The 23,439-nt window shown below is 38.0% G+C and overlaps 1 protein-coding gene across 1 annotated transcript in view; it reads right to left on the bottom strand.

Moving 5' to 3' along the window:
• Nucleotides 1-23,439, bottom strand: part of MLLT3 (MLLT3 super elongation complex subunit) — a gene marked incomplete at both ends in the record, with an annotated part of 103,295 nt that overhangs the window by 18,969 nt on the left and 60,887 nt on the right. The window contains 2 exons of the mRNA XM_079548264.1: nt 10,217-10,822; nt 12,531-12,650. Of these exons, the coding sequence (XP_079404390.1) occupies nt 10,217-10,822; nt 12,531-12,650 (726 nt within the window). The remainder of the gene's footprint in view (nt 1-10,216; nt 10,823-12,530; nt 12,651-23,439) is intronic.

Here is a 23,439-nt window from a genome sequence, read left to right as displayed (position 1 = left end):
GAAGTTGATCCATCACAATGAAAACTAACATACAAGTCACATACCAACAGAACCTTCTCTTGCATATTATTGTGTTACTCACTTTAAAAAGGAAAACAAAACAAAAAAACATCACATGCCCATATACAAATACATACTAATGCGTGGAGGACATTTTACCAATTAAAACAATCATTTGGCAGAACATGTGACCCTACAATTAGTTGCCTTTATTTATAGTCTTGTTTCTTAAAAAAATTCTTAATGAATTGGTGGGGATGAGGCTATTTGTTGATTAACATGACCCTGAATCTGCTAACTGAGCAGTACAATGCTTCTCCAGGATCATCTCTGGGGAGAAAGTAAGAGAAGCTCAATGTAACTATAATCCATAACATGCAGTCCTGGGGATGTTTGGCTCTAAATCAGCATTACATTCTACCACCAGTAAATAATATAATACTAAGATTCTCCAATTCTAGTACTTAGAAATATTACACAATACTTGTAAACTCTTTTGAGGGAGAAGGATACCATGAGATGAACGCTATACTGATCAGAATAAACAGTGTTAAATTAATACATACTTCGGAAGACAGGGGAGAGATACAGGGACAGTGATAAGTAGTCAGTTCCTTCTCAAAGAATGGCAATATAAAGTATACTTTTGACAGCTTTCTCCTGTGTATAAATCTCTTTACAGAACTGTAGGGGTTGGAAGGGACCTCTGGAGATCCCCTAGTCCAAGCCCCTGCTAAAGTAGGTTTCTTACAGCAGGTTGCACAGGAAAGCATTCTGACAGATTTTGAACATCTCTAGATAAGGAGATTCCACAACCTCCCTAGGCAGCTTGATCCAGTGCCCTCTCATCTCCACAGTAAAGATTTTCCTTGTGTTCAGATGGAACTTCCTGAGTTCCAGTTTGTACCCACTGCTCCTTGTCCTCTTGCTGGACACAATTGAAAAGAGGCTGGCCTCATCCTCTTGATATCCACCCTTTAGACATTATTAAGCACTGACAAGATACCCTCTTGGCCTTCCCTAGACTGAGCAGTCCCAGATCTCTCAGTCTTTCCTCATAAGGGAGATGATACAGACTCCTGATCACTTCTGCTGGACAATCTCTAGGAGATCATTGTCTTTCTTGAACTGAGGAGCCCAGAACTGGACACAGTGTTCCAGATGTGGCATCACCAGGGCAGAGGAGAAGGAAACGATCACCTCTCTTACCTGCTGCCACACTCTTTTTAATGCATCCTACCCTTCTGACACAATTTTTTAAAAAATCATATGTTTTGTGATACATTGCACACCGCAGTTTAAAGGATGAAGCACTTATTACATCTGTTGTCTGTAGGAGTATTTTAGCTGAAAAATCTCAAGGATATTGTGACTGAAAACATACAGAAAAGCAAAGAAGCTCAAGATAAAAGATTACTGCTTCTGATGTAAAGCAGCTGAACACTGGTTTCCAAGAATACTATGCCAACAAGATACTGCATAAAGTTAAAATACACCAAAAATGCACATTACCATTAGTGTGAACATGGTCCTTAACATAGCTGGAAGAAGTTGAAGACAAACTAATTCAGGTTCTTGTTAGAGGACTCCAACCAACACAGATAAGAACTCTGTTCTAAAGGTGAAGAAGGTATGGCTATCAAAGACATGGGCATATAGTATAAAGTACTGGGCATCTCAAAATTGGAAATAAAATCTGTGTTTATCTGGACCACATTTTCCCAGAACTGTACAAAAAACTTCATTATTTATGAAGCATTAATACAGGATGAACACCATAATATGGGGAAGTTAACAGCTCTACATTCCATTCAAAGTCTGAACTATGCATACAAATTCATTTACATATTATAAAAACAAACCAAAGTATGAGGGCCACTGATGAAAGATGAAAACATCCTGAGTAAATTACTTGCGTGTTGAGTTCTCTGCATCTGTAAGCACAGAGTCACAAAAGTCCTGGGTGGAAAGAATGATGACTACTTACACAGAAGGGCCAAATTAAGCTAGAAAGCAATATTTAAGTGCTGATTTTCTGAGAATATGACTTTACAACTTCTTTACTTTTTCAACAAAAATTCTATATGCAAAGCTCTCACAAACCCACTGGGCACAGAGGAGAGAAATGTGTTGTAGAAATAAAAGTCTAACTCTCAGTTTTAGAACTACATAAAAAATAGAAAACTCAGCCTAGGTTTTAAAGCCGATTAGACCATTTTGCTCAACTGATCTGTGTTTTCTGTTGTATGACTGAACTAATAGCTATAAAAGAAGCTGGGTGGTAACTGCTCTGGTCAGCCCTCACAGCTGCCATGCAGGAAGAAAAAAGTTCTTTATTTTCTTTTGTTGCCCTATTCTCTGCTGTGCCCTATCTTACGTATCAGTGCTGAGAAGGACAGATGTTGATGCCATCCCAGTTCACCATTCTGGAGAGTAAACAGACAGTTTGATGTCACTTTTGGTCTAGTAAGAAGGCTGTTCATTTAAGTTCTCCCAGATCCAAGGCTAGGTATTAGAGAAATCCACACACTCACATTGACAAAGAAACAGCTGGAGAACCATGTAACTACATGTTTATGTCCCTTTTTCCATGTTATTCTGCACTCTGGTACATTTCCATAGCATTAGAGAGCAGGTCTTCTCAGCAGGTACTTACACACATCGCAAATACACTGTAGTTCCTCTCTTATCTTGTTTAGCTCGAACTCTATACAGTGCTTCCAAAACAGCCCTAAACTAAATACTCAGTGTGCAAAAATCTATGAAAGTCATACATATGAAGTTAACACACGCCTAAACATCTGGAAAAAACAGCTTCTCTTCTAAATTGCTGCTGCAGAGTGCCACTGTAGCTTACATATCATCTTAGCTATTGTAGATCACAGGCTCCTAAATCCATGTCCCAAGGGGGGAAAAAAAACGACAGATATTCCCAAAATTTCACAGCAGGCTCAACAGAGTATCAAAGCAGCACTTTCCATGCCATTGGTGTTGACCCTGTCCATTTTACAGCAAGTTTTATTATATTTAATGTTTGCTCAAACTTGACTCCTGGAATTTAAACAGTTACATTAGGATCTCAGCTTTCATCTCCGTGTTTTCCAGAGTTTCAGTGAAAAGACGCAGGGAAAAAATATAAAAAGCTTTGTTATGCCCTAAAAAAAATTCTCGAGTGCCCAGAACAAATAAAAGCCATGTAAATGGCTTACTCTGTGCTAACATTATCACACATTTGTGTTGCGCTTTCACAAAAGTTCATGTGTATTATACATATGCAGAACTACATCATGATGACTGTCTGAGAAGAAAAACACAGGCCAGACTGCTGTCTTTTCAATAGCCTTACACTAAACTTTCAAAAGTTTTCTTTGGGAAAAATGTCATGTACAACTGTAAACTTGACAATTCCGCATTTAAAAAAAGAAGAAAAAAAGGAGAAAAGGAGGAAAGGAGGAAAAGTCATAAAAGCCTCAGTTAGATCTAACAAGACATAGTTAAACTATTTCAGCTGGTAACTAACAGGTGTTGGATTTTATAGTAGTTATATGGAACCATTTCCCGGGATTACAACATAATAGATGTAAGCAGATAAAGCAATTTAAAAGTAATGAAGTCCATACCACGGAGATTTCACATGATCATGAGTAAAATAGCACATTTATAGCATTTTTGCTACAATCATCTCAGCTCCAAAACTGCCGTGATTTTTCTGTCCCAGCCATTTATGCCAGAAAAGCACTAAGATAATAAAATATTGGCACTGCATACACTTCAATAAAATGCTTACTTGCTGTGGGCTAATGGGAGAATAGAATTTTCTGGGGCTGAAATACAGAAAAGGCGGCCCCAGTAAAAAAAATAACAACAGTGTTTATGCAAATGATTGGGTTAATCTACATGATTAGTCTACACTTCAGGAGATGCAGTTAGTATGGTCACATACTGAAGACTAAACCAGTAGCCTAATATGATGATATTCCCACTTTTTGTATGTCATAATATGATAGTTTCTAAAATTAAAAAATAAAGAAATAAAAAAATGTAATACCCATGACTTTGCCTTAAAAATGTAAAATTTCCTACATTTTTCAAGATTGTAGTTGTAACATGGACTCTTTAGCCATATCTATATAATTTCTCTCCTCTGTTTAATTCCTAAATCCTTACTATTTTTGTAAGTCAGTGAATTCCAAACACACCATAGCAATAAAACCACAATATACCAGCCTGCTTCCATGATGGAATCATTGCCTGTTGATCTCACTGCATCCTTATCCTGCAGCGATTCATCCCATCACATAGAAAGCAGTTTAATAGCTTCTACAAGTGAAGCAAAAACATTTTTCCCTTTGTGACTACAGCTGATGAAAATAGGCTCAGTAGAATCTTTTGAGTTGGAAGGGGCACTTGAATATTATCTGTTCCACCTCCCCAGCAATGAACTGGGACACCGTCACTCCAGAGACAGGACATCTGCCACATTTCTGGGCAACCTGTTCCAGTGCCTCACCATACATACTGTAAACATCTGCTTCCGTATGTCCAACCTAAACCTCTCTTCTCTTAGTTATGAAACCATTTCCTATTTCACAAAATTCTGATTCTGAATCTTGCTTCAGCACTGTTACAGTGAAGGATAAAATAATAAAGTGTGTCTGAAAGTGGCATAATGCCTCCGCTTTTCAAATAGCCAAAAGTTTCTGGTTAGGAAACAGATGCCAGGTAATTAATTTACTAAGATTTCCCTGTTTTTCCTCACTACTTGACCGATTTCTTCCTCTACTCTTACTCTGGAAGATATCTTATTTACACCAAAAATTCCCAGAAAAATGTATACCATTGGGAACACATTCCCTGAGAAAAGATTCTTAACAGTTAAAAACCTTTCAAAAACCTTACACATCTTCTAATATGTTTACAACTATTGACTTTTTGAAGGTTAATAGCCTGGCTGAACAAATGATAAATCTGAATTGAAGGACATACTCTGCCAGGTATCAAGTTGTCTCCAAACAATTGTTCAGAGACTTGACTTTTTTCCTATATTTTCCTTGGTCCCACTGTTCCAAATGCTGACAGATTTTCTGAAGGGGCTCTGGGCAGGCTACCCTTAAAACCAGGGAAAGCAGTCAGTCCAAATTCTGCAGTGGCCAAAGGTGTCCACCACTGTGGAGGTTTTCTCTTCCTCCATTCCACATGCTGACCTTGGTGCTTTTTCTTAACTCTAGATGGAAGATGGGGTTTGCTCTGTTCTTACCCCATACAGCAGCTAAACGGTGCCATACTAACATGGCACTAACAGGCACTGATGGCCATTCAGGCTTCTGCCTACCATCTGCCTAGCCTTTCTGCAAACAGAACAGATCATCTTAAGCCACTGTTTATCTCCGAATACAATCTGGAGGGAAATATCTTGGACTGTACAATATTTTTTCTGCTAACACCTACTTCTGATTGCAGTAACTGTATGGGTTAACTACAAGAAAATACCATGTGGAGCTGTCTTCAACTACTATGAATCTAAACTGTGTTATCTGAAAAAGATCTATCTTTGGCTCCCAGCCCTGGTTAATAGCAGGATTTTTCAGCTAACAAGGGCCTGGAGGTTTTAAAAAACAAAAAGGCATTTTCCAGATATTCTTGCACATATGTAATAGTTAAATTAACAAACCTGACTCCAGATCTAAAGTGGCATTTTATGGATTACTTTAAAAAGGTGCTCATGTTGCACCTTTAAGACTGCTTAAAGACACACAAGCAGTTAATTAAATACAACCCATAGTCTATAACATCACTGCTATATATTCATTGTTTGGTAATCGACTTACTAAGGAGTTTGTATTTTACTGAAGGTAAATGGTTTGGCTAAAGTAACTCTGCTTAAAAATGAAAAGTCCTCACTCTTGAGCTGTCACAGTTTATTAGCATGCTTTTCTTCCTGGGTTGTATTCCAACAGGCTTAGGCATTCCAAAAAACTCCTACTACTAATCACAATGTTATAATTGCAGAAAGAAAAACACATTATGCACAAAATAATTGGTCTGGAGACAGAAATTCATAAAACAGAGCTGTGTGTCTTCAAACTCTGCCTTCACACATAGTGAACTTTGAGAGTTTCAGATCACTGCAATTGCAGACGAGTGAGAAGATGAGCAACACTGACCAGCAAATTAGCATACACAATCTGTTTGATCTTCTTGATGCCACTGTGTTGCTGCAGCAACAGAGAGAGGTGTGCACTACTTTTTCTCCCTACAAAACCTATAAAAATGGGTACAGAAAGTATCAAAGCATCCCTTCTGCAACCACTGCACCATTCAGAAGGGACAGCTGTCTTCCAAGGCCTTGGAAGACACCTCCCTTGGATCTAAACCTTTGTATTTCCCTATTTCACAAAGCCTACAGTTTACATAAATATTATGAGAACATCACCATATTTCATGGCCAGAGAGCAAAAACAAGGTCATGTCTTCATTTTTATTTTTTCAATCGTACTGCTGCACTGTCCCATACAGAAAGCAAACAGAAAGTGTACTTCAACTAAAACATCCTGTTACTGAATTTAAAAGCATGATCTTTAGAGCTTCCTACCTGAGCTAATATTCCTACACCTCAATAAAACTATAAATCCTCCACGTTTTCACTCACTGTCCAAGTCAGGAAAAATGTGGAGCTGTTGGAGAGGGTCAAGAGGAGGGCCACAAAGATGATCCTTGGGCTGGAGCACCTCTCCTGTGAACACAGGCTTAATGAACTTGGCCCTAAGGTGCTTGTTCAGCCCAGAAAAGAGGAAGCCACAGGGAGACCTCGTTGCAGTCTCCCAGTATTTACAGGGAATAAACAGCTCCATGCCAGTCCCTCACATCATGTTACTGTCACCAGAGAGCAAAGTTCAGAACTGCCCCTACACTCCCCCTATGAGAAGCTGCAGCTGCCACAAGGCCTTCCCTCAGCCTGCCCTGCTCTGGGCTGAGCACACCTAAGAACCTCAGCTGCTCCTCGTAAGTCTTGCCCTCTAGTCCTTCCACCATCTGTGTATGTCTTCTTTGGATGCTACTAGTTTTATATCTTCTAATGTGGTGCCTAGAACTGTGCACAGTGCTGGAGGTGAGGCTACACCAGTGCAGAGCAGAGCAGAACAATCCCTTCTCTTAAATGCCTAGCAGTGCTGTGTTTGATACACCCCTGGATATGGTACTTTTACTAAATTTCATGTGCTTGGTGATCACCTAGTCTTCCAGTTGTCAAGTTCTCTCTGCCAGGCCTTCCAACACCTGATGAAGTCCACAATTACTCATAATTTAGTGTCCTCTGCAAGCTTACTTACTATGTGTTTGAGTCCTGAATCGAGATAAAAACATTACAGAGGACTGGACAAAAAAATTAAGAGCCCTGCAGAACCTTTCTATTTACTGCTCACCAGTCAGATGTTACTCCATTTATTATAACCTCTGAGTCCAATCCATCATTCAACTGTTAGCCTGTTTTAGTATGTACTTGTTACACTGGATCTTTTGTCCAGAAGGATACTGTGAGAAACAGCTTTGTTGAAATTCAGAAAGATTACATCAACTGCCTTATCTTGGTCAACTATGTGGGTAATCTCACATAGAAAGTAATTAACTTTCTATGTAATTAACTACATAAAACAAGACTTTCCCCTCAAGAACCTGTGTTGTTTATGAACAATAATTGCACGGTCTTTTAGGCATTTTTCAGCAACTCACATAATGACCTCCAAATTTTATCAGGCACTGAAGTGAGACTGATGTAGGTACCAGGGTCTGCTTTCTTGAAAACAAGGACAATATCTGACAGCTCCCAGTCAGATGGGTACTATTCATATTCCCAAGGTCACAGCAGAAAAACTGAAAGGTCTTGTGATTACATCAGTTAAGTAAATAAGATTGGAATGAATTTTATAACATGCTATTATGTCAGAGCATGCCACTGAAGACACATCATCCCAGCTCCGGGCAACTAAAATAGTTAATATCACAATGCACAAACAGACTGTAACTACTGACATAGTAAAACTCTCTAATAAACATTGCAACTTTTCAATCTTTTTTCCATATTACCTTGTTTATAGCATATATCATTTGTTGAGTTAGCTGTATTTTTTTTTTCTCTGAAATACTTAGAAACCCACCAACACAATAAAAGTTCATATTTTCCCATCACATAATTACCTCTATTACATTATAACATTGCTCAAATGCCTCTTATGGTGCTCCTTGGTTAAAACTAACAAAACGTAGAAGGACTTTATGAAATTCTGTGGATATTAGTTAACCACACTTACCAGCTCTCCCATAAAAGTGTGAATCCACAGGTACCTTCAGGTACTTTGCCAGGATTTTTAGATATATTTCCTATAAATAAATATATTACTGGTATTCTAAATATTATCTAATCACTGACCAGAGCCATAGTCATCTTGATTTTTCGGTAAGCATGTTCCCAAAGCTGTTTTCACCCATACAATGACATGGACCATACTTGCCCTCCCACTGAAGAGCCAACTGTTCCATGATTCAGGATGTCAATATTAATATAAACCAGAGCCCATATCTGTAGATTCTTCTCTCTGAGTGGAATTTAGTACTTTACTTTTTCAATAAGAGAGGTGTGAAAAACTAGAAAACTCAAAATCTGCTTTAGTACAGAATTAAGGCACCCCTCATGTCCTGCAGTGACAGCATTCCAGTTGGATGACAAACATCAGGACAAGAGGATTTGTGTAATCTATGAAAAAGACAAGAGTGTGAATGTTATAACATTGATAAAAGGCAGGAGGTTGCAATACAAAGATGGCAACACACATTAACAATTAAATCATCTGCAAGCTGCTATTCAGCACACACATCTGCAACGTCTGCATGTGTAAGATTCCAGTTATACTGCAGTTGCTTTTCTTAATTCCTTCCTGGGTGAAGAATATTGAAGGTCTTATGTAGAATGTGAAGGTCTTATGTACCTGAGTAAATAGGAAGTCTAAAATCAAACTCGGTTCTGATTGGCTGGCTACATCAAGAGTAGGTAGTGAGTCATAGGATATTGCCATGACTCATAAAAAGCTAAATATTCTATTTTAAAGACATTTAAATATTATTTACGCTAAGGCTGTTAAGTATGAACGTTTTCAGGTTTAAAGGGAAGATCACAAAAACAACTTCAACAGTGCTTTAGAGAGGGGCCTATCATTTTACACACCTTCCAAACTGTATAGCCTTTGCATGACTTAACTGTTCATGCATTAAAATGCCAATTTAGAAACTCAACAGATGTGAGATCTTTCCCGGCTACATGTTTCTATGAAGAACCTAACCACTGCTACATCCTCACAGGTGTAGTTCCAGAGAGTGCAAGCACAGCTATGAATCTGAAGGCAGTAATGGAAGCACAAAAATATAATAAAAATCAAAGAACTGTTGAATAAGCTAAACTAGTCGGATTTTCTCTCCATCCTGCTTACTGCCTCAAGCCTTAAGTACAAATGAAGACACCAAACAGGCCTTCTCTTCCTATTCTCTTCCTTCTCTACTCATGTATCGATAAAAGATGCTCCTAAAGCTGAACTCTGCCAGGAGAATGATTTAAATCCTAATCATCAAAAGAATACTGTGCTTGAAACAGATGAGCAGGCATGGAAGAAATATTTTCAGGAAAGCAAACCTCCATTAAAAAAAACTTTCTTGTTGAGTAAGTCTATTAACTTTGGATAGATTCCCCCCTTTCAAGGAACTCTTTGTCCAGTAAGCTGGCATCATTTACAGAACTGCCCTTTTTAGCAGAAAAATAACAAACAATACTATATTACTTCAGTCTTTTCCCAAATTCACTGAATTATCTAGTGTCTGACCATAAAAACCTTAGCATGTGAGATATAAGTATTCAAACCAACTCCCTTCTAACTTAAAAAAAAAAAAAAAGCATGAAATTAAAAAAGAACAAGATCAAAAGAACACTACTTATAACCATCTCCCCTTTGGTCATTGGTCATAATGCTGACATTTATAAATTACATACACTTGATTAAGAAACACAATTCGAACACAATATGTGTAAGTTTTCACAGCCAGTAGTCAACACCCTTCAGCTGGAACAATTTGCCAGCAGAAAGGAGAAGAAAAATGAAAATACAAATATGACACACAATCCCGCAGACTAGAAATGCTTTATACATACGAAAAGAAACAAAACAGCTCTTACTTCAGATTTAGAAGACATGTTTTCCTCCATGTCAGAATCATTGGGGTCTATAATATCATCAAATGGTGGCAGAGTAGATGTCTTCTTTTCCAGTGTATCACTTTCAATTTTGACTCTCCCCATCTTAAGCTGAGACCTGTCCTTTGTTTGTTTTTTGTCAGCTGAACAAGTAAGAATTAGTGATGGAGCATTAGAAAAGCTTTTAAATAGTGACTCTGGCACACTTTTTTTTCTCTTTTTTGCAGAAGGTTCATCAGAATCCAGAATGGAGGGCCTTTTTGTAGGAGTCTTCTTTTCTTGCTGTCCACCTGTGATGGTAAGGACGGGGGTGTTTTCAGATTTTGGCTCCTTGGACATGGATTTAGGTTCCTTGAAGGCCATCTTAGGAACCATTTTTTCATCTTTTAGTGGTTTATTTTCTTTGGGTTTCTTAGAGGATTCTTTGGAAGATTTATTGTGTTCCCTGGAAGGTTCTTTGAAGGCACTTTTTTGTTCTTTTGAGTCTTTAGAAGTTTTTTCCTTGTGCTCCTTTGTTAACTTGTGGGGCTTTGAAAAACTGTTACTACTGCCGCTACTGCTATTTATGTTCAGAATCTTAGTAGGGTCCTGCAAAAACGAGATGTAAAACTTTAGATAAAAAAAGAGATAAACAACACAGACACAAGATTCATGTCAGAAACTTTAAACTGCAGGGTGAAAAAAAGAAACAGTAAATGACCATATAAGAATTGATAAAGAAACTATTACAAAGCTGTGGAGCATGAGCAGTTATTACTGCCTTTTGGCATTTGCAAGACAAAGGTTAGTTTTTACCGCTTAAGAATCAGATATGGCCTTCAAGAAACATTTTAAGGTGAACATAAAGATTAGTTCACATTTCCTAAACTATGATCATTAAATTTCACAACAAAGATCATCATATCAATCATATACTGTTAACAGAATTACTTCAGGACCAGTGTAAAACACGTCGTCCTACTGATATTTCAGGCAGAGCTTGAGTGCCATACCGTGATCCCCTCTTCAACTTTAGCTAGAGCCTATCCTTTATACGGAATGGTAACTGTGGATCCAGCCTGGTTATGTCAGACATGATTTGACATGCAACATCTCAGTAGTAAATGCTGTTTAACAGAAAGCCTCTACTAAGAAGGTTTTCCTTCTTTGTATTTACTACTGTTTATATTGAGCATTTGATTGCATTTTTTAAATTCAGTAGTTATACAATGAGATGGATCTCTGAGAGGGTGACAACTCAGAGGTCCTGCAAGACAGAAAAAAAGAGAAAACTTAAACGTTGGACAGAAACATCAACTGACCCTGCAGATTTCAACAAAATAATCATCCCTAACTGACTGAAGAGATGCGGACAAGAAGAGGATTGTCTCAAAAGTAAAGTACAGTGCGTTATGGATTAATTCTAAAAGCACCTCTAATGCTTGCTAAATGTCTGGAGAGCCCATCCCTAGTTCCAGAAAGTAAAAAATGTTCTACCAGTAACCTGCAACACAAACTTGGTGGGGAAAATAAGAGTGAATGGAAACACTATTTTTTTTTTTCCTCCTGTAGACCTATTTTAAATGTTGGGAGAAAAAACTAATTTAAAAAACTGAAAATGAAATAATTGCAAAATAGTTTGAGGAAAAACTTCTGCAGTACAACCGAAATTTTTTATCACAAATAAACAGAATGGGTCTATGATTAGCAAGCCGAAACAAAGACTCTTTGGCAAGCTTACAGTGCCAAGCTACTTCTAGCAACAAGTCAATTTTGAAATTTCCGTATATGTATACATTAATACAAATACTAATATCTGCTACAAATACAAATACTAACATCTGCTAATATCCCATACTAATGAAAGATAAACTACTTTGAAACACAAAGTTGTAAACACAAGTCACTATATTTCTAAACAATAAACAAGGTTCTGGTGACATCTGAACATATGAATGTGAAGCACTTCCTTGTTTCCCAGGCTAGTAATTAAAAACAGAAATCCCATTTCCATCCCTGAATCTCCTAATACTACAACGGACAATTAGTATTCCATCCGGGAAAAGAGGAAAATACCTGTGGTTGTTCAAAATCTAATAAAGCAATACTTCCCCTAGCACCAATTCTCACTTACATCCCTGGTCTGCATTATTTTGATGCAGCTAACAGTAAGTTTACACTAAATAAATGTTCTTACCTATTGATATCACTGGATTATGTCACGATCTAAAAAATACCTAGAGACACCTTTCTTCTCATGTTATTTCCCAGGAAAAGCCTTATTGGCTCAAATATTTTCTATCCAATTAAATCTCACCTTTGGCCCATGAGATGATTTCTTCTTCACTTCAGAAAAAGATAGGGAGTTACTAGGAAGGTTGGGGAGATGCAGGCTCTGCCCTGAAGAGAACGATGTGCCATCTGTCATAACCATAATCTGTTACAAGAAGGAAAGCATGTTAAATCAACTACCAACAATCTCAACTAAGTAACCTACAAATCACTTTAGTATGAAAACAAAATTCATACAGCAAACAGTATCCTTGTTTCTTTTCAACAAGGAATGAGTTAATGAAATCACTCGGCCATCCACTATTGAATGAATAAATTATATCCTTCAATTTCATACAACTACAATGCACCCTCAGAAAACTGCAAAACTTCTTCTAATAGTTTTTTATATGGCACTGTGTACTTAGGCTTCTTCCCCTTGTCCCAAGCAATGTCTGGTAGAACACTTGAATGTCTAGTCTACCTGCTCTAGAAAGATCTGCAAGCCACTGATGTCCCATACAGAAATACAGAAATGTGTATATGTCTTTGCTCTCCACTAAACAAACATACATACAGAATATACATATGTATATATATATGTATATGTACATAAATACAACAGAAGATTATTGGGCAAGGGTGGCAAGGTGTGGTGGCAGGGGTGACCTCAGAAAAGAGACCCATACTGGACAGAGTGAGTTCCAGTTAGTTCCACCAGCCTCACAGCAGGACATAGCTGAATGTCAAAGCAAAGCTAGTTATGCCTCCAGGAAAAAATTTAAGGCTGAGATGAAGAAAATCAAATGTTAAGAAACTGCAGTGCGAATACCTAAACTGGAGAGGAAGCAAGGAGAGAAAATGCTCCAGGTGTCAGAGAAGATATTTATCTGCAGCCAGTGGAAAGAACAGTTCCAGAGATATTCATACATAACCCAGAGAAGATCACATACCAGTTCAGGTGGATATACCTAGAAGGGCTAAAGCACATGGAGAGCCCTCACTAGAACAGTTCTTGAACTATGATCTGTGGACAGAACCCACACCGAATCAGGCAAAAGCTTAGAAGAGGAAGGAGCAACAGAGAACTGTTAAGTTCTCCCTTGTACTGCTCATGGAGGAGGAAGAGAAAGAGGTGTCAAGAATGAAGGAGTAATGTGGATCACGGGAAGGATGGAGAAAGGAAAAGTTGTTATGATGTTCAATTTTTAATTTCAAGCTTCTGCTTTACCTGGTGTGCAGTAAATTGGAAGGCTGACCAAACATTTTTGCTGAAACGAGGGTCTAACTGCCTGTCTTGATTTGAAGGGCTCCTAAGTACAAACTGGTAAACCTCAGGAACCAGAGATAATTCAACCAATCGTAGAATAGTACCCTATAGTTAGCACATTCAGTAGCACATCTAGGGTATAGATATGTATGCTTTATATTTTAACTCTCCAGTCAGTACAAGTCAAAAGGGACTATTATTTACTATCCACTGCTTTTTCAAGCCAGGATTTCAATTTCTTTGCTTATTCATTTATTTATTAAACATAAGCTCAAAATAAATCTTTCTGCAGTCAACACTGTTCAAAAAATGTTGTGATAGCCTAGAGAATATTAAGGGACATGCCTAGGTAATAAGTATTACTTTTTGTTTTTGCCTGTAACTTCGACATATGTCAACACTGCAACTACAATTCTGAGAAGGATAATGCAGGTAACTTAAGTCAAAACTTCCTTCCTTCCTTTTCCATAGGCTCATGTAATTAAAAAAAAAAATTAAATTATCAACTATTCAGCAAATGTTGTGAAGTAACATTCCACACAGGCACATAAATTTAATCTCGTTTCCCTTTTTCATTTCCCAGATTGGTAAACGAGAACATACGAGACAGAAATTCAAAGACTAACAAGGCAGAAAACAGTAGCATCCATCTCGGTGTCAGGACAATGTCAACTGCAACTAGCTATTGTGAATCACAGTAAGAGAACTTTTTTGGCCTTGTGAATACTATGTAACCTCCACTTACCTAGGGTTTTGGCTGGATTCAGCACAGCTGAACACAAGGAAGGGCAAAAGTAACAAATAATCAGTGATAAGAAATGTGTAGCCGCATATAAATATCTATTGTGGTGTAAGCCAGCAGGTAGCCAAGCATCACACAGTCATTTGCTTACTCTTGCACAGTGGAACAAGGGAGAGAATGAAGAACAAAAAAAAAAAAAAAAAAAAAAAAAAAAAAAAAGGTAGAAAGGTTGAGATAAAAACCACTTAAAAGGACATAAAAAAAAGGGAAAATTAAATAGATAAGAATAACACACAAAACAAGTAATGCACAATGCAGTTCTTCATCACTTGTTGACTGATGACTAGCCAGTGTCCAAGCAGTGCAATCTTCCTTGGCCAACTCCCCCTGTTTATAGTTCAATATGATGCCATTTGGTATGGGACACCTTTGGTCAGTTTGGGTCACAATTTGGTTTTTGTTTCCTTCCAGCTCCTCACACCCACCCCCTCAGCTCCAGTCTCCTTGCTGGCATGAGAGTGTGAGAAGCTGAAATACCCTTGGTTCTGTGCTGCACTGCTCAGTGTGTTTTCTCCTAAATCCAAAACACAGCATCAAACTAGCCACTATAAAGAAAATTATCTATCCCCGCTGAAGCCAGGACAATACCATAAGCCTGTACTGCAGATAATGATAGAGACAAATTCATTTTCTCTATCTTCTCTAACAAAACCAATCAAGTGGATTGTTAAATAAGATTGTTCTCCTTTAAATTGCACTTAATGAAATGTTTTAAATCCACCAACTTCATCACAGAGAATACCACTTGCATTAAAACTAATTAATCTTTCAGCAAAAGCAGATACAAGATTACCCATTATTACAGAGTTTAAGGAAATATTTTGTTGAAACAAGCAGTTCTGTTCACTCACTCATGCAAGAAAATGATACATAGGTATGTTGTGCAGAAACGAAGTATGGAAGATGAGGTTTTGTCCTATCTTCACACATAAAAGCAAAGAAACAAAAAACGCTGCTAAGGATCTTTCTCCCATAGTTGGAAGCTGCCATTTTCTCCCTAAAGTACAGAATTCTGACTCACCGCATTAAGTTGGAATTCAGTAATTGCACAAATTTTCTTTTTAGAGTTAGGAAAAGTTTCAGTTTTGAAATACTTATATTTTCTGTATTTCTATTATTTGTACAATACACATTCTTAAAAAGCTGACACTTAAAAAAAATAGATGGACTCCTCAGATAACTCAGTTTCTAGACAAGTATTAAAGAATTATTTGGATCATTAACAGCCTCAGCATGCAGATTATATATTTAGAAACAGGATGACTCTCTAAAGAGAAATCTACAGGGCTTGGACATTAGTATCATCTGAGGTCAGGCAGCTACAGCAAATCTGTCATAGTTCTACACATATGGTTTTTTGAAAACAAAACCTGGACATTCCAAATGGTGAGCCATAAAATTTTCAGATTATTAACTCCTGTAGCCTACTGGTTCATTATAAATCCCCCCCCCCCCCCCCCCCCCCACACACAAAAAAAAAAAAAAAAAAAAAGGCAGTTGTAGATTTAAACTTTTATTTTGTGTGATTAGTAATGTGTGTGAGAAGGCAGAAATCAGTTTGTCATTCCAGGTCAGCTCTGTAAAGATGACAAAACACCAAGAAAGTCTTCTACAAGTTTCATTTCTTGGGTCCTGTGATAAAATACACACTTCTACCTTCCAAACTGATCACTATCAGATTTGTTCCTAATTAAAATTTCCTAAGTCAGAGAGAATCACCGGTCTTTCCCCTCTCAAAGAATAAAGTCAACATTAACAACTTCACAGCTCTCCTAAAATGTTTGATCTGGGTGAACAAAACATCAAAAAAGAGCAAAAAGCCTCCAGAAACATATATATTTTTAAGTGAAATGCATTTCCTCTGTGGCTTAACTTAGGAAAGAAATAGTTTAAACACTAACAAGTGAAATAAATGAGCTGTCAGAATTGCAGCAGCTTCTGCAGTAGGTTACTGTTCATATGTTGTATGTACGTACATAGCCACGTTAAGCCAAACCTACACAAAAAGAGCAAAGGATGAGAGCATATAACAGCAAGATAACTGCATCAAGAACGTAAGGTCATCAAAACAAAAGTAGTCTCCATTACATCCACTCTATTTAGAGGTTTTTTTTACTCAGTTCCTGCTTTCTGCACTGTAAATCCCCTGCTAGTTCAGAACTCAGAGAAGAGTTTACCCTAGAAGGGCACCATAGCCAATGCTTAGGCCAGGAATCCAAGACCAGCCGGGACTGGTGTTGCCATGCTCTACAATTAGTTTGGAGACATAAGACAGCAAAAGCATTAATTTCTCTTCTCAATTGTTGCACAAGTTACTGCTCTGCTTTGTAAAGATCATCAGCTCATTAGGATCAGACAAACTGGTGGGATCAGATACCAGTAAGGGTGTTAGTGAAGAAAGGTGAGATGATAGAGGCAAGAACCTAGCTTTAAATGAGTAAGTTAACCAGCCATGTAATGACACCATGAATTCATCATTACATAAAGCATGAAGTTCTAGTTATAGCCTTGCTATTGCCTCAGAGATTTAGCTTAATACTGACTATACTCTAGCAGATCAAAGGTCTAACTTAGTTCACAGCATGTCTTTGATGTGCTCAACAGGAACGGTTTGAGGAAATATACAAATACAGGACAAACTGCAGTGTTACTCCTTTCTCTAACACTTTTCCCATTGTTATTCCTACCTCCTTTCAGGATTCCTTTCAATAAATACCAGTTCACAGAATTTCCCCACCAGAGGCTGAATCCACACTGTTATTTTTAACAGCCTCATGGAAGTTCATTATACAAACTGTTATACCCTCATCTCACTGCTTTATATCCATCATATTTATTTCCTGGATCTGAAATGTGTGGCAGCGAGTTCCACTACTTAATCATGCATCTTCAAAAAAAAAAAAACAAAAAACAAAAAACACACACAAAAAAAACCAGAATCGTAGCATGTTTTAGAATGGAAGGGATATTTAAAGACCATCCACATTCCAATTCCATTGCCATGGGCAGGGCTGCCACCCACCAGATCAGGCTGCCCAGGGTCTCACCCAATCCGGCCATGAATGTCTCCAAACAAGGCACATCCACAGCTTCTCTGGGCAGCCTGTGCCAGTCATCACCCTCTGAGCAAACAATTTCCTCACATGCTGTAAGATGGAACAGTCAGAAATCAAAGTGGGAAAGGAGAAAGGAGAAGGGGGTCCCATTATGAAAATGTTTCTCCTCCCAAATAATGTCAACAAATGTCAAGGTCCTGGATCTGGCTAAACGTCACCTGCTAGTGAGAGGTAGGAAATAACTGTTATCTCTCTGTCCTTTCTTCCATACATACTTTACTCCCGCCCAACTAACACAACTGAAGTGACTGTTACCTGTGGTTGGTTTTGTGCATGTGGGGAAAGCAACAGCTGTTGTGTATCTTGATTTTCAGCAAAGGTTTGTGAGAACTGCCACAGCCTTCTTAGATCCAGATCTATGAGATATGGACTGGATAAAAAGGAGATGAGGTGTGGAGAATTGGCTGGACTGCTGAACTCAAACACTACTGCTGACATGTGAAGGCCAGCTGAAGGCCAGTGACTACTGGTATTCTTCAACTTAATCAACACTTGATTCAAAACTATTTAGTGTTTTCATTAATGACCCACAGGGAACTCTCAGCAAGCTCACAGATGATATACAGGTAATTATTTCTCAGGGAGGCCCCTGCAGTCTCCAGAAGAACATGAGAGTTAGAATGGAAGATCTTCAAGGGAGAGAACAAAAAATACTAGATTAGCTATTTCCTAACACGCACAGAAGGCCAGAGGATGACACCAACTCCCAAGAAAATCAGTCTTAACATTGTGCTGCTATTGTCTAGTATAGTGACTAACTCCCACTACATAACAGCACACGTACAAGAGATAAGCTGTCTTTTACACTCATTGGCCTCACAAGCACATAGAAAATGGCATTATGCATTTATTTTTAAACATTCTTCTTAATAGTCCAATGCTAGAGAATGATTATTTTTTCCTCTGTACAACTGTATGTTATGAAGCACTATATACGTAATTATTCAAACTGATCTGCTGGCAATACTTTCTGGTCTCTAGCTCAAACAGCCTTGACTAGCCAGCAGATGTTGAGTTTGTAATTAAACACCTTTGTCCAGGAGTTGCTTCCCAGACAAAGGCAAAATGTATTCTATCCTTGCCATGCCCCCTTCCCACCCCCCACCCCCCCAAAAAAACCAAAACCAAAACACAGTAGGTTTTGAGTAGGAATGATTCCACCTTATTCATACACCTGAAGTGACCAGTCTCCATAATACTCGATCTGCAGGCATCCTCTAAACCTATTCTAATTTCCTCCTCAGAAAACTGAATGCCATGGAAAGAAAAGTTGTTATGCATTTTATTTATGTAGTTCCATATGCCACTGAACAACATAACAACTGTATTCTACCAGCTAACTCTACATAATCACAGAATCAGAGAACAGTTCATGCTGGAGAGGACCTCAAAAGATCATCAGGTTCAACCTTCTATGGAGAAAGGGAGCCTAAATAAGATTATCTAGCAGCCTGTTCAATCATGTCTCTGAGTCGGATGTTCCAGTGATTGTTCTTACTGTAAAAAAAGTTATATCAAGACAAAACTTCTGCCATTGCAACCTTGTCTTCTCCATGTGGCTTGTGGAGAGAGAGACCTCTGTATTCTTTTAGCCACCTTTGAAAAGGCTCCCAAGCATTCCATAGTAAGAAGACCTACATTCTTCAGTCTTTTCTCATTGTACAGGCTCTCCAGTCTTTTGATCATCACATCCCTTCATCTGGCCCTCTCCAATCTGCCCATGTCCTTTTTGAATTGTGTGGACTAGAACAGGAACTAGAACTATACCACAGTCCCTGTGAATCCTGACAAGTACTGAGTACAGTGGTATGATCATATCTCTGCTAGCAATGCTGCTGCTGGTGCAGCATAGAATTGAATTTGCCTCTGTTAGTATAGCAGTGCTCTACTGATACATTGTTCAGCCTGTCCCAGTCTCTCTATAAGACAGTTTTCACTTCTGACATGTCCATCCACTTAAGCATTATCAGTAAACTTGGTCACAGTGCTTTCAATTCCACCAGTCAGATCATTTATGAAAATCTAGTGGCCTTCCATGACAGAGTAAATACTTCAGTGTTCAGGGCAAAAAGAACATATATGATCCATTGTACTTCTCTAAGGCCTCTGACACAAACCCATACAACATCCATGTCTTGAACTGATACTGATGGATTCACTATTCAGTGTACAATTACCTCGATGGCTGAAAGCAGAGGCTGGCAGTAAACAACTTAATGTCCGCACGCAGACGAGGGACAAGTCAAGTCACTCTGGGGTCTGTACAGGGACTGGTTCTGTTTAACATCTTTGTCAGTGATGCAGACAATGGAATGGAGTGTAAGCTTAGCAAGTTTGTGGACAACATCGAGCCGAGTAGTGCAAAAATAACAACAGAAGGAAGAGACGCCATTCAGAAGGACCATGACCGGTCAAAAAGCTCAGCTCAGATGGGGCATTTCTAAGGTTGAATACAGTGTGATTAGTGCATTAAGAGCAGACCTGCACAGTAGGACTCAGGGATACTTATGGATGAAAAACTATGAGCTGGCTGTGTGGGCTTGTTATCTAGAGAGCCAGTCATACATTGGGTTGCTTCAAGATAATAGTGACCAATATTTTCTCTCTGCTCTGTTCTTGCAGGGCCCCACTTGCAGCCAGCCAGCTCTGGGGCACCCAGCACAAGAAAGGTGCAGAGCTGTTGGAGTGCGTCTAGAGGACAACCAGATTACGATCAGAGGGCTGAAGAACCTCTGGTATGAGGAAAGGCAGAAAAAACTGGAACTGTTCAGCCTGGAGAAGGCTCTGGGGAAGTCAGTTTGGATGGGGCTCTAAGGAAGCCGATCTAACAGAAGTTCTCCCCATGTATGGCAGGGAGATATGAACTAGATGATCTTTAAAGGTCCCTTCCAACCTAAACCATTCTATATCAAACTGTGAGCCATTTTTTGTCGACTCTTTTCTGGCAAACACTATAAAATTGTAATACCTGTACAGAAACCTACTTAAAACTGATTCTCAAGTTGCCTTATAAAAACTGACTTGCCAAAGACAGTAGTGTCATCTACCAACAAGAAGAACATCTTGGAGTACCCACATAACCAACAAGAAAAACCTGCTTTCAGAACACTAAACACTGCTTTTCAGATCTCAGCAGAGAAAGCAAGAGGAACAGTCTCAAAGTCTTCTATTACTGAAAATTTCTAAAAACACACATACTGTCTCCCTCTGATATGCAGGAATCACAGTCCACCATTCTATACAATCACTGTGTTAGAAACTGTCTGAGCTGCCACAGTTGTTCCACAATAAGACTATGTTAAGGCACATCAGAGCTCCTGCAGGGGAATGGAGCACTACCAAAAAGCTTGTTTGTCTTCTACTTTTTATTTTCCTTAATGCAGGGAGGCCATCAACGCTGGAATAATCCTGTCTCCGTGGAGTCTACACCTAGCTACCTGTGGTTTCATCTAATGAGCTGATAATTTATCAACATCTCCACGAAGTAGCTTCTGAATAGGTAGAAAAATTTCCCCACACTGAGCTGCTGAAAAATTTAAATTGTACTTTTAGTCAAATCTGAGATTATCTATTAGAATTCCAGGCAAAATGACCCATTACTACTGCATTTCTGCAGCAATAAAGACACAATTATACTTGTCTGGCATATGGAATAAACAGATTTCTTTGTGTGGTCCTGGGCTGCTGCCACCCCACATCATTTTACAGTGAAGAATAAATTCATTCAGTACTGAAAGCACTAAGAGTAACAACGAAAACAATTGCTCTGAACAACTGTTTCTATACAAGAAAGTAATATTAGCATTAAAAGAAACCCACAGCCTAAAGGAACAGAAAACTTCTTTGAATTCTTTTAAGTTATCTGCCCAAAACTAAATTAACATATCATTTAAGAAAATTCAATTACCTAATTATGAAACGTACAAGCTTAAAAATATAATACTGCTTAGGGCAGGGATTATCTAAAGCCGGCTCCAGGTAAAAGCCAACTATTCTGACATTGAAGGATTGAAAGAAAAAAAGGGAGCAGGAAGAAGAGCGAAATCCTCATGATTTCATCATGTGTTAAAGCATGTATTACGTAGATTTATGAAGCATCTGGAAATATTTCTTAAATTTAAACAGTGAAAACACAAAGCTTCCAGAAATAAAACAGAAAGTAGTGTTTTGGTTTTTTTTTTAATCTCAAAACCAAAATTTCTACTCTGATAGTTTTTCCTAAAAACTCCACCCCTCTCAATATTTTTCCTCCTTCTGGCCTCACTAATAGATCAACTGTCTTTAAGGAGAGTAATCTTGATGAAGCTACTTGTATTTCCAAAATCATTTTAAAGAAAACAGACAATAGCAACACTTTTGTTGCTAAAAAGAATCATTGGTACTCTAAACACGACCTCTTCCTGAATACTCTGAGTCTGATACCTCAAACCATATCATCACTAACCATGTGAGTTTGCAGTAATGTTACGAACTTTCCTTTTATGAAAGGAATTCCAAGCTTTTGGAATTATGGAATTCCAATTCCATAATACTTTTGAAGGAGTAAATTACTGATTTTGATTCTCTTACCAAAAAGGCAATAGCATTTCACAGTACAAGCATCATTTACGGCAGAGAGACAAAGACACATTAAACTGCTGTCTTAACTTGAATTGACAATAGTTTCACTACCTTTTCCTGCAAGATTCAAAAACTGCATAGCACTGAAGTGATGCTTGAACAAGCCTAAGCTTTTCAGAGACAAAATCTAATTTAAATATTACTCAGTTATCTTCAAAATTAATTAGCTTCTATTATCTGAATAAACAGATTAGGTAGCATTTTCATTTTTTTTCTGAAAGTGAAAGATGTGCAATCCAAAATAGCAATAGAATAAACACTGCTAACAACATTAAATCATTAAGTCACACTTTGTCTATATACAGGCTCAGTGGCTTTCAACATACAAAATCTACTTCGAACTGAAGGTTATCATTAACCGAGAATAACTTCCCTGCTAATATCATAAGTGTCCTGGTTAGCCTAGCGTGCTGCAGTTACAACTAAGTTAGAGTTTCATGGATTAATTCAGTGGTCTATTCTAACTACACTTGGAGGTGAGAATCAGCTTTCTGTGACATCAACAGAAGCCAAAGAAAAATGATGATCACTATTTCAATTTAATAGAAGTATTATGGGCCTTTCAACATTGGGCGATTCAAGAGCCCTTCATAAAGACTTCTAACATTGAGACAATGTTATTAGATCATCTCTCCTGAGTTAGCTGGACATACTCGTAGGTCAGAAAATCTGGAAACGGAAGCCTGAAAGACTGACAGACTCAAGAAAAAGGGACTCATTTCATGGAAGAAAACTGGGAAATATGAAAAAAGAAAAAAAAAACCACACAGTTTTCTTCCTCCAGAAGACAAAAGACAATGTGAGCATTCAAGGAAACAATTTCATTGAAACATCCCATATTTCATTGCTTACAATGAAGTAGCATTTTTGTTTTTATTAATTCATGAAACCTAAAAATAGAAGGTGCAGAAAATGAATAATGAAAGGTCACTTAATGTTTTTTCTTTCTTTCTTTCTTTCTCTCTACCCACTACATCCTCCCGAAGTTCCTACCAGCATACATTAAGATTTATTACACTTGTGGGTAAAACTTGTTTATTAACAACTGACCTGATATGATTAATATTAAAGCAGCTGCTCATGAAGCTTTCCAGAATACAATCTTGATGTTTTATTTGGAAACACACTAAAAAGCCAATACACTGTC

This window comes from Tetrao urogallus (genome assembly GCF_951394365.1).
Source record: "Tetrao urogallus genome assembly, chromosome: Z".
Lineage (NCBI taxonomy): Eukaryota > Metazoa > Chordata > Aves > Galliformes > Phasianidae > Tetrao > Tetrao urogallus.
Note: the sequence above shows the minus strand (reverse complement) of the source record. Positions and strands in the feature narration are given on the sequence as shown.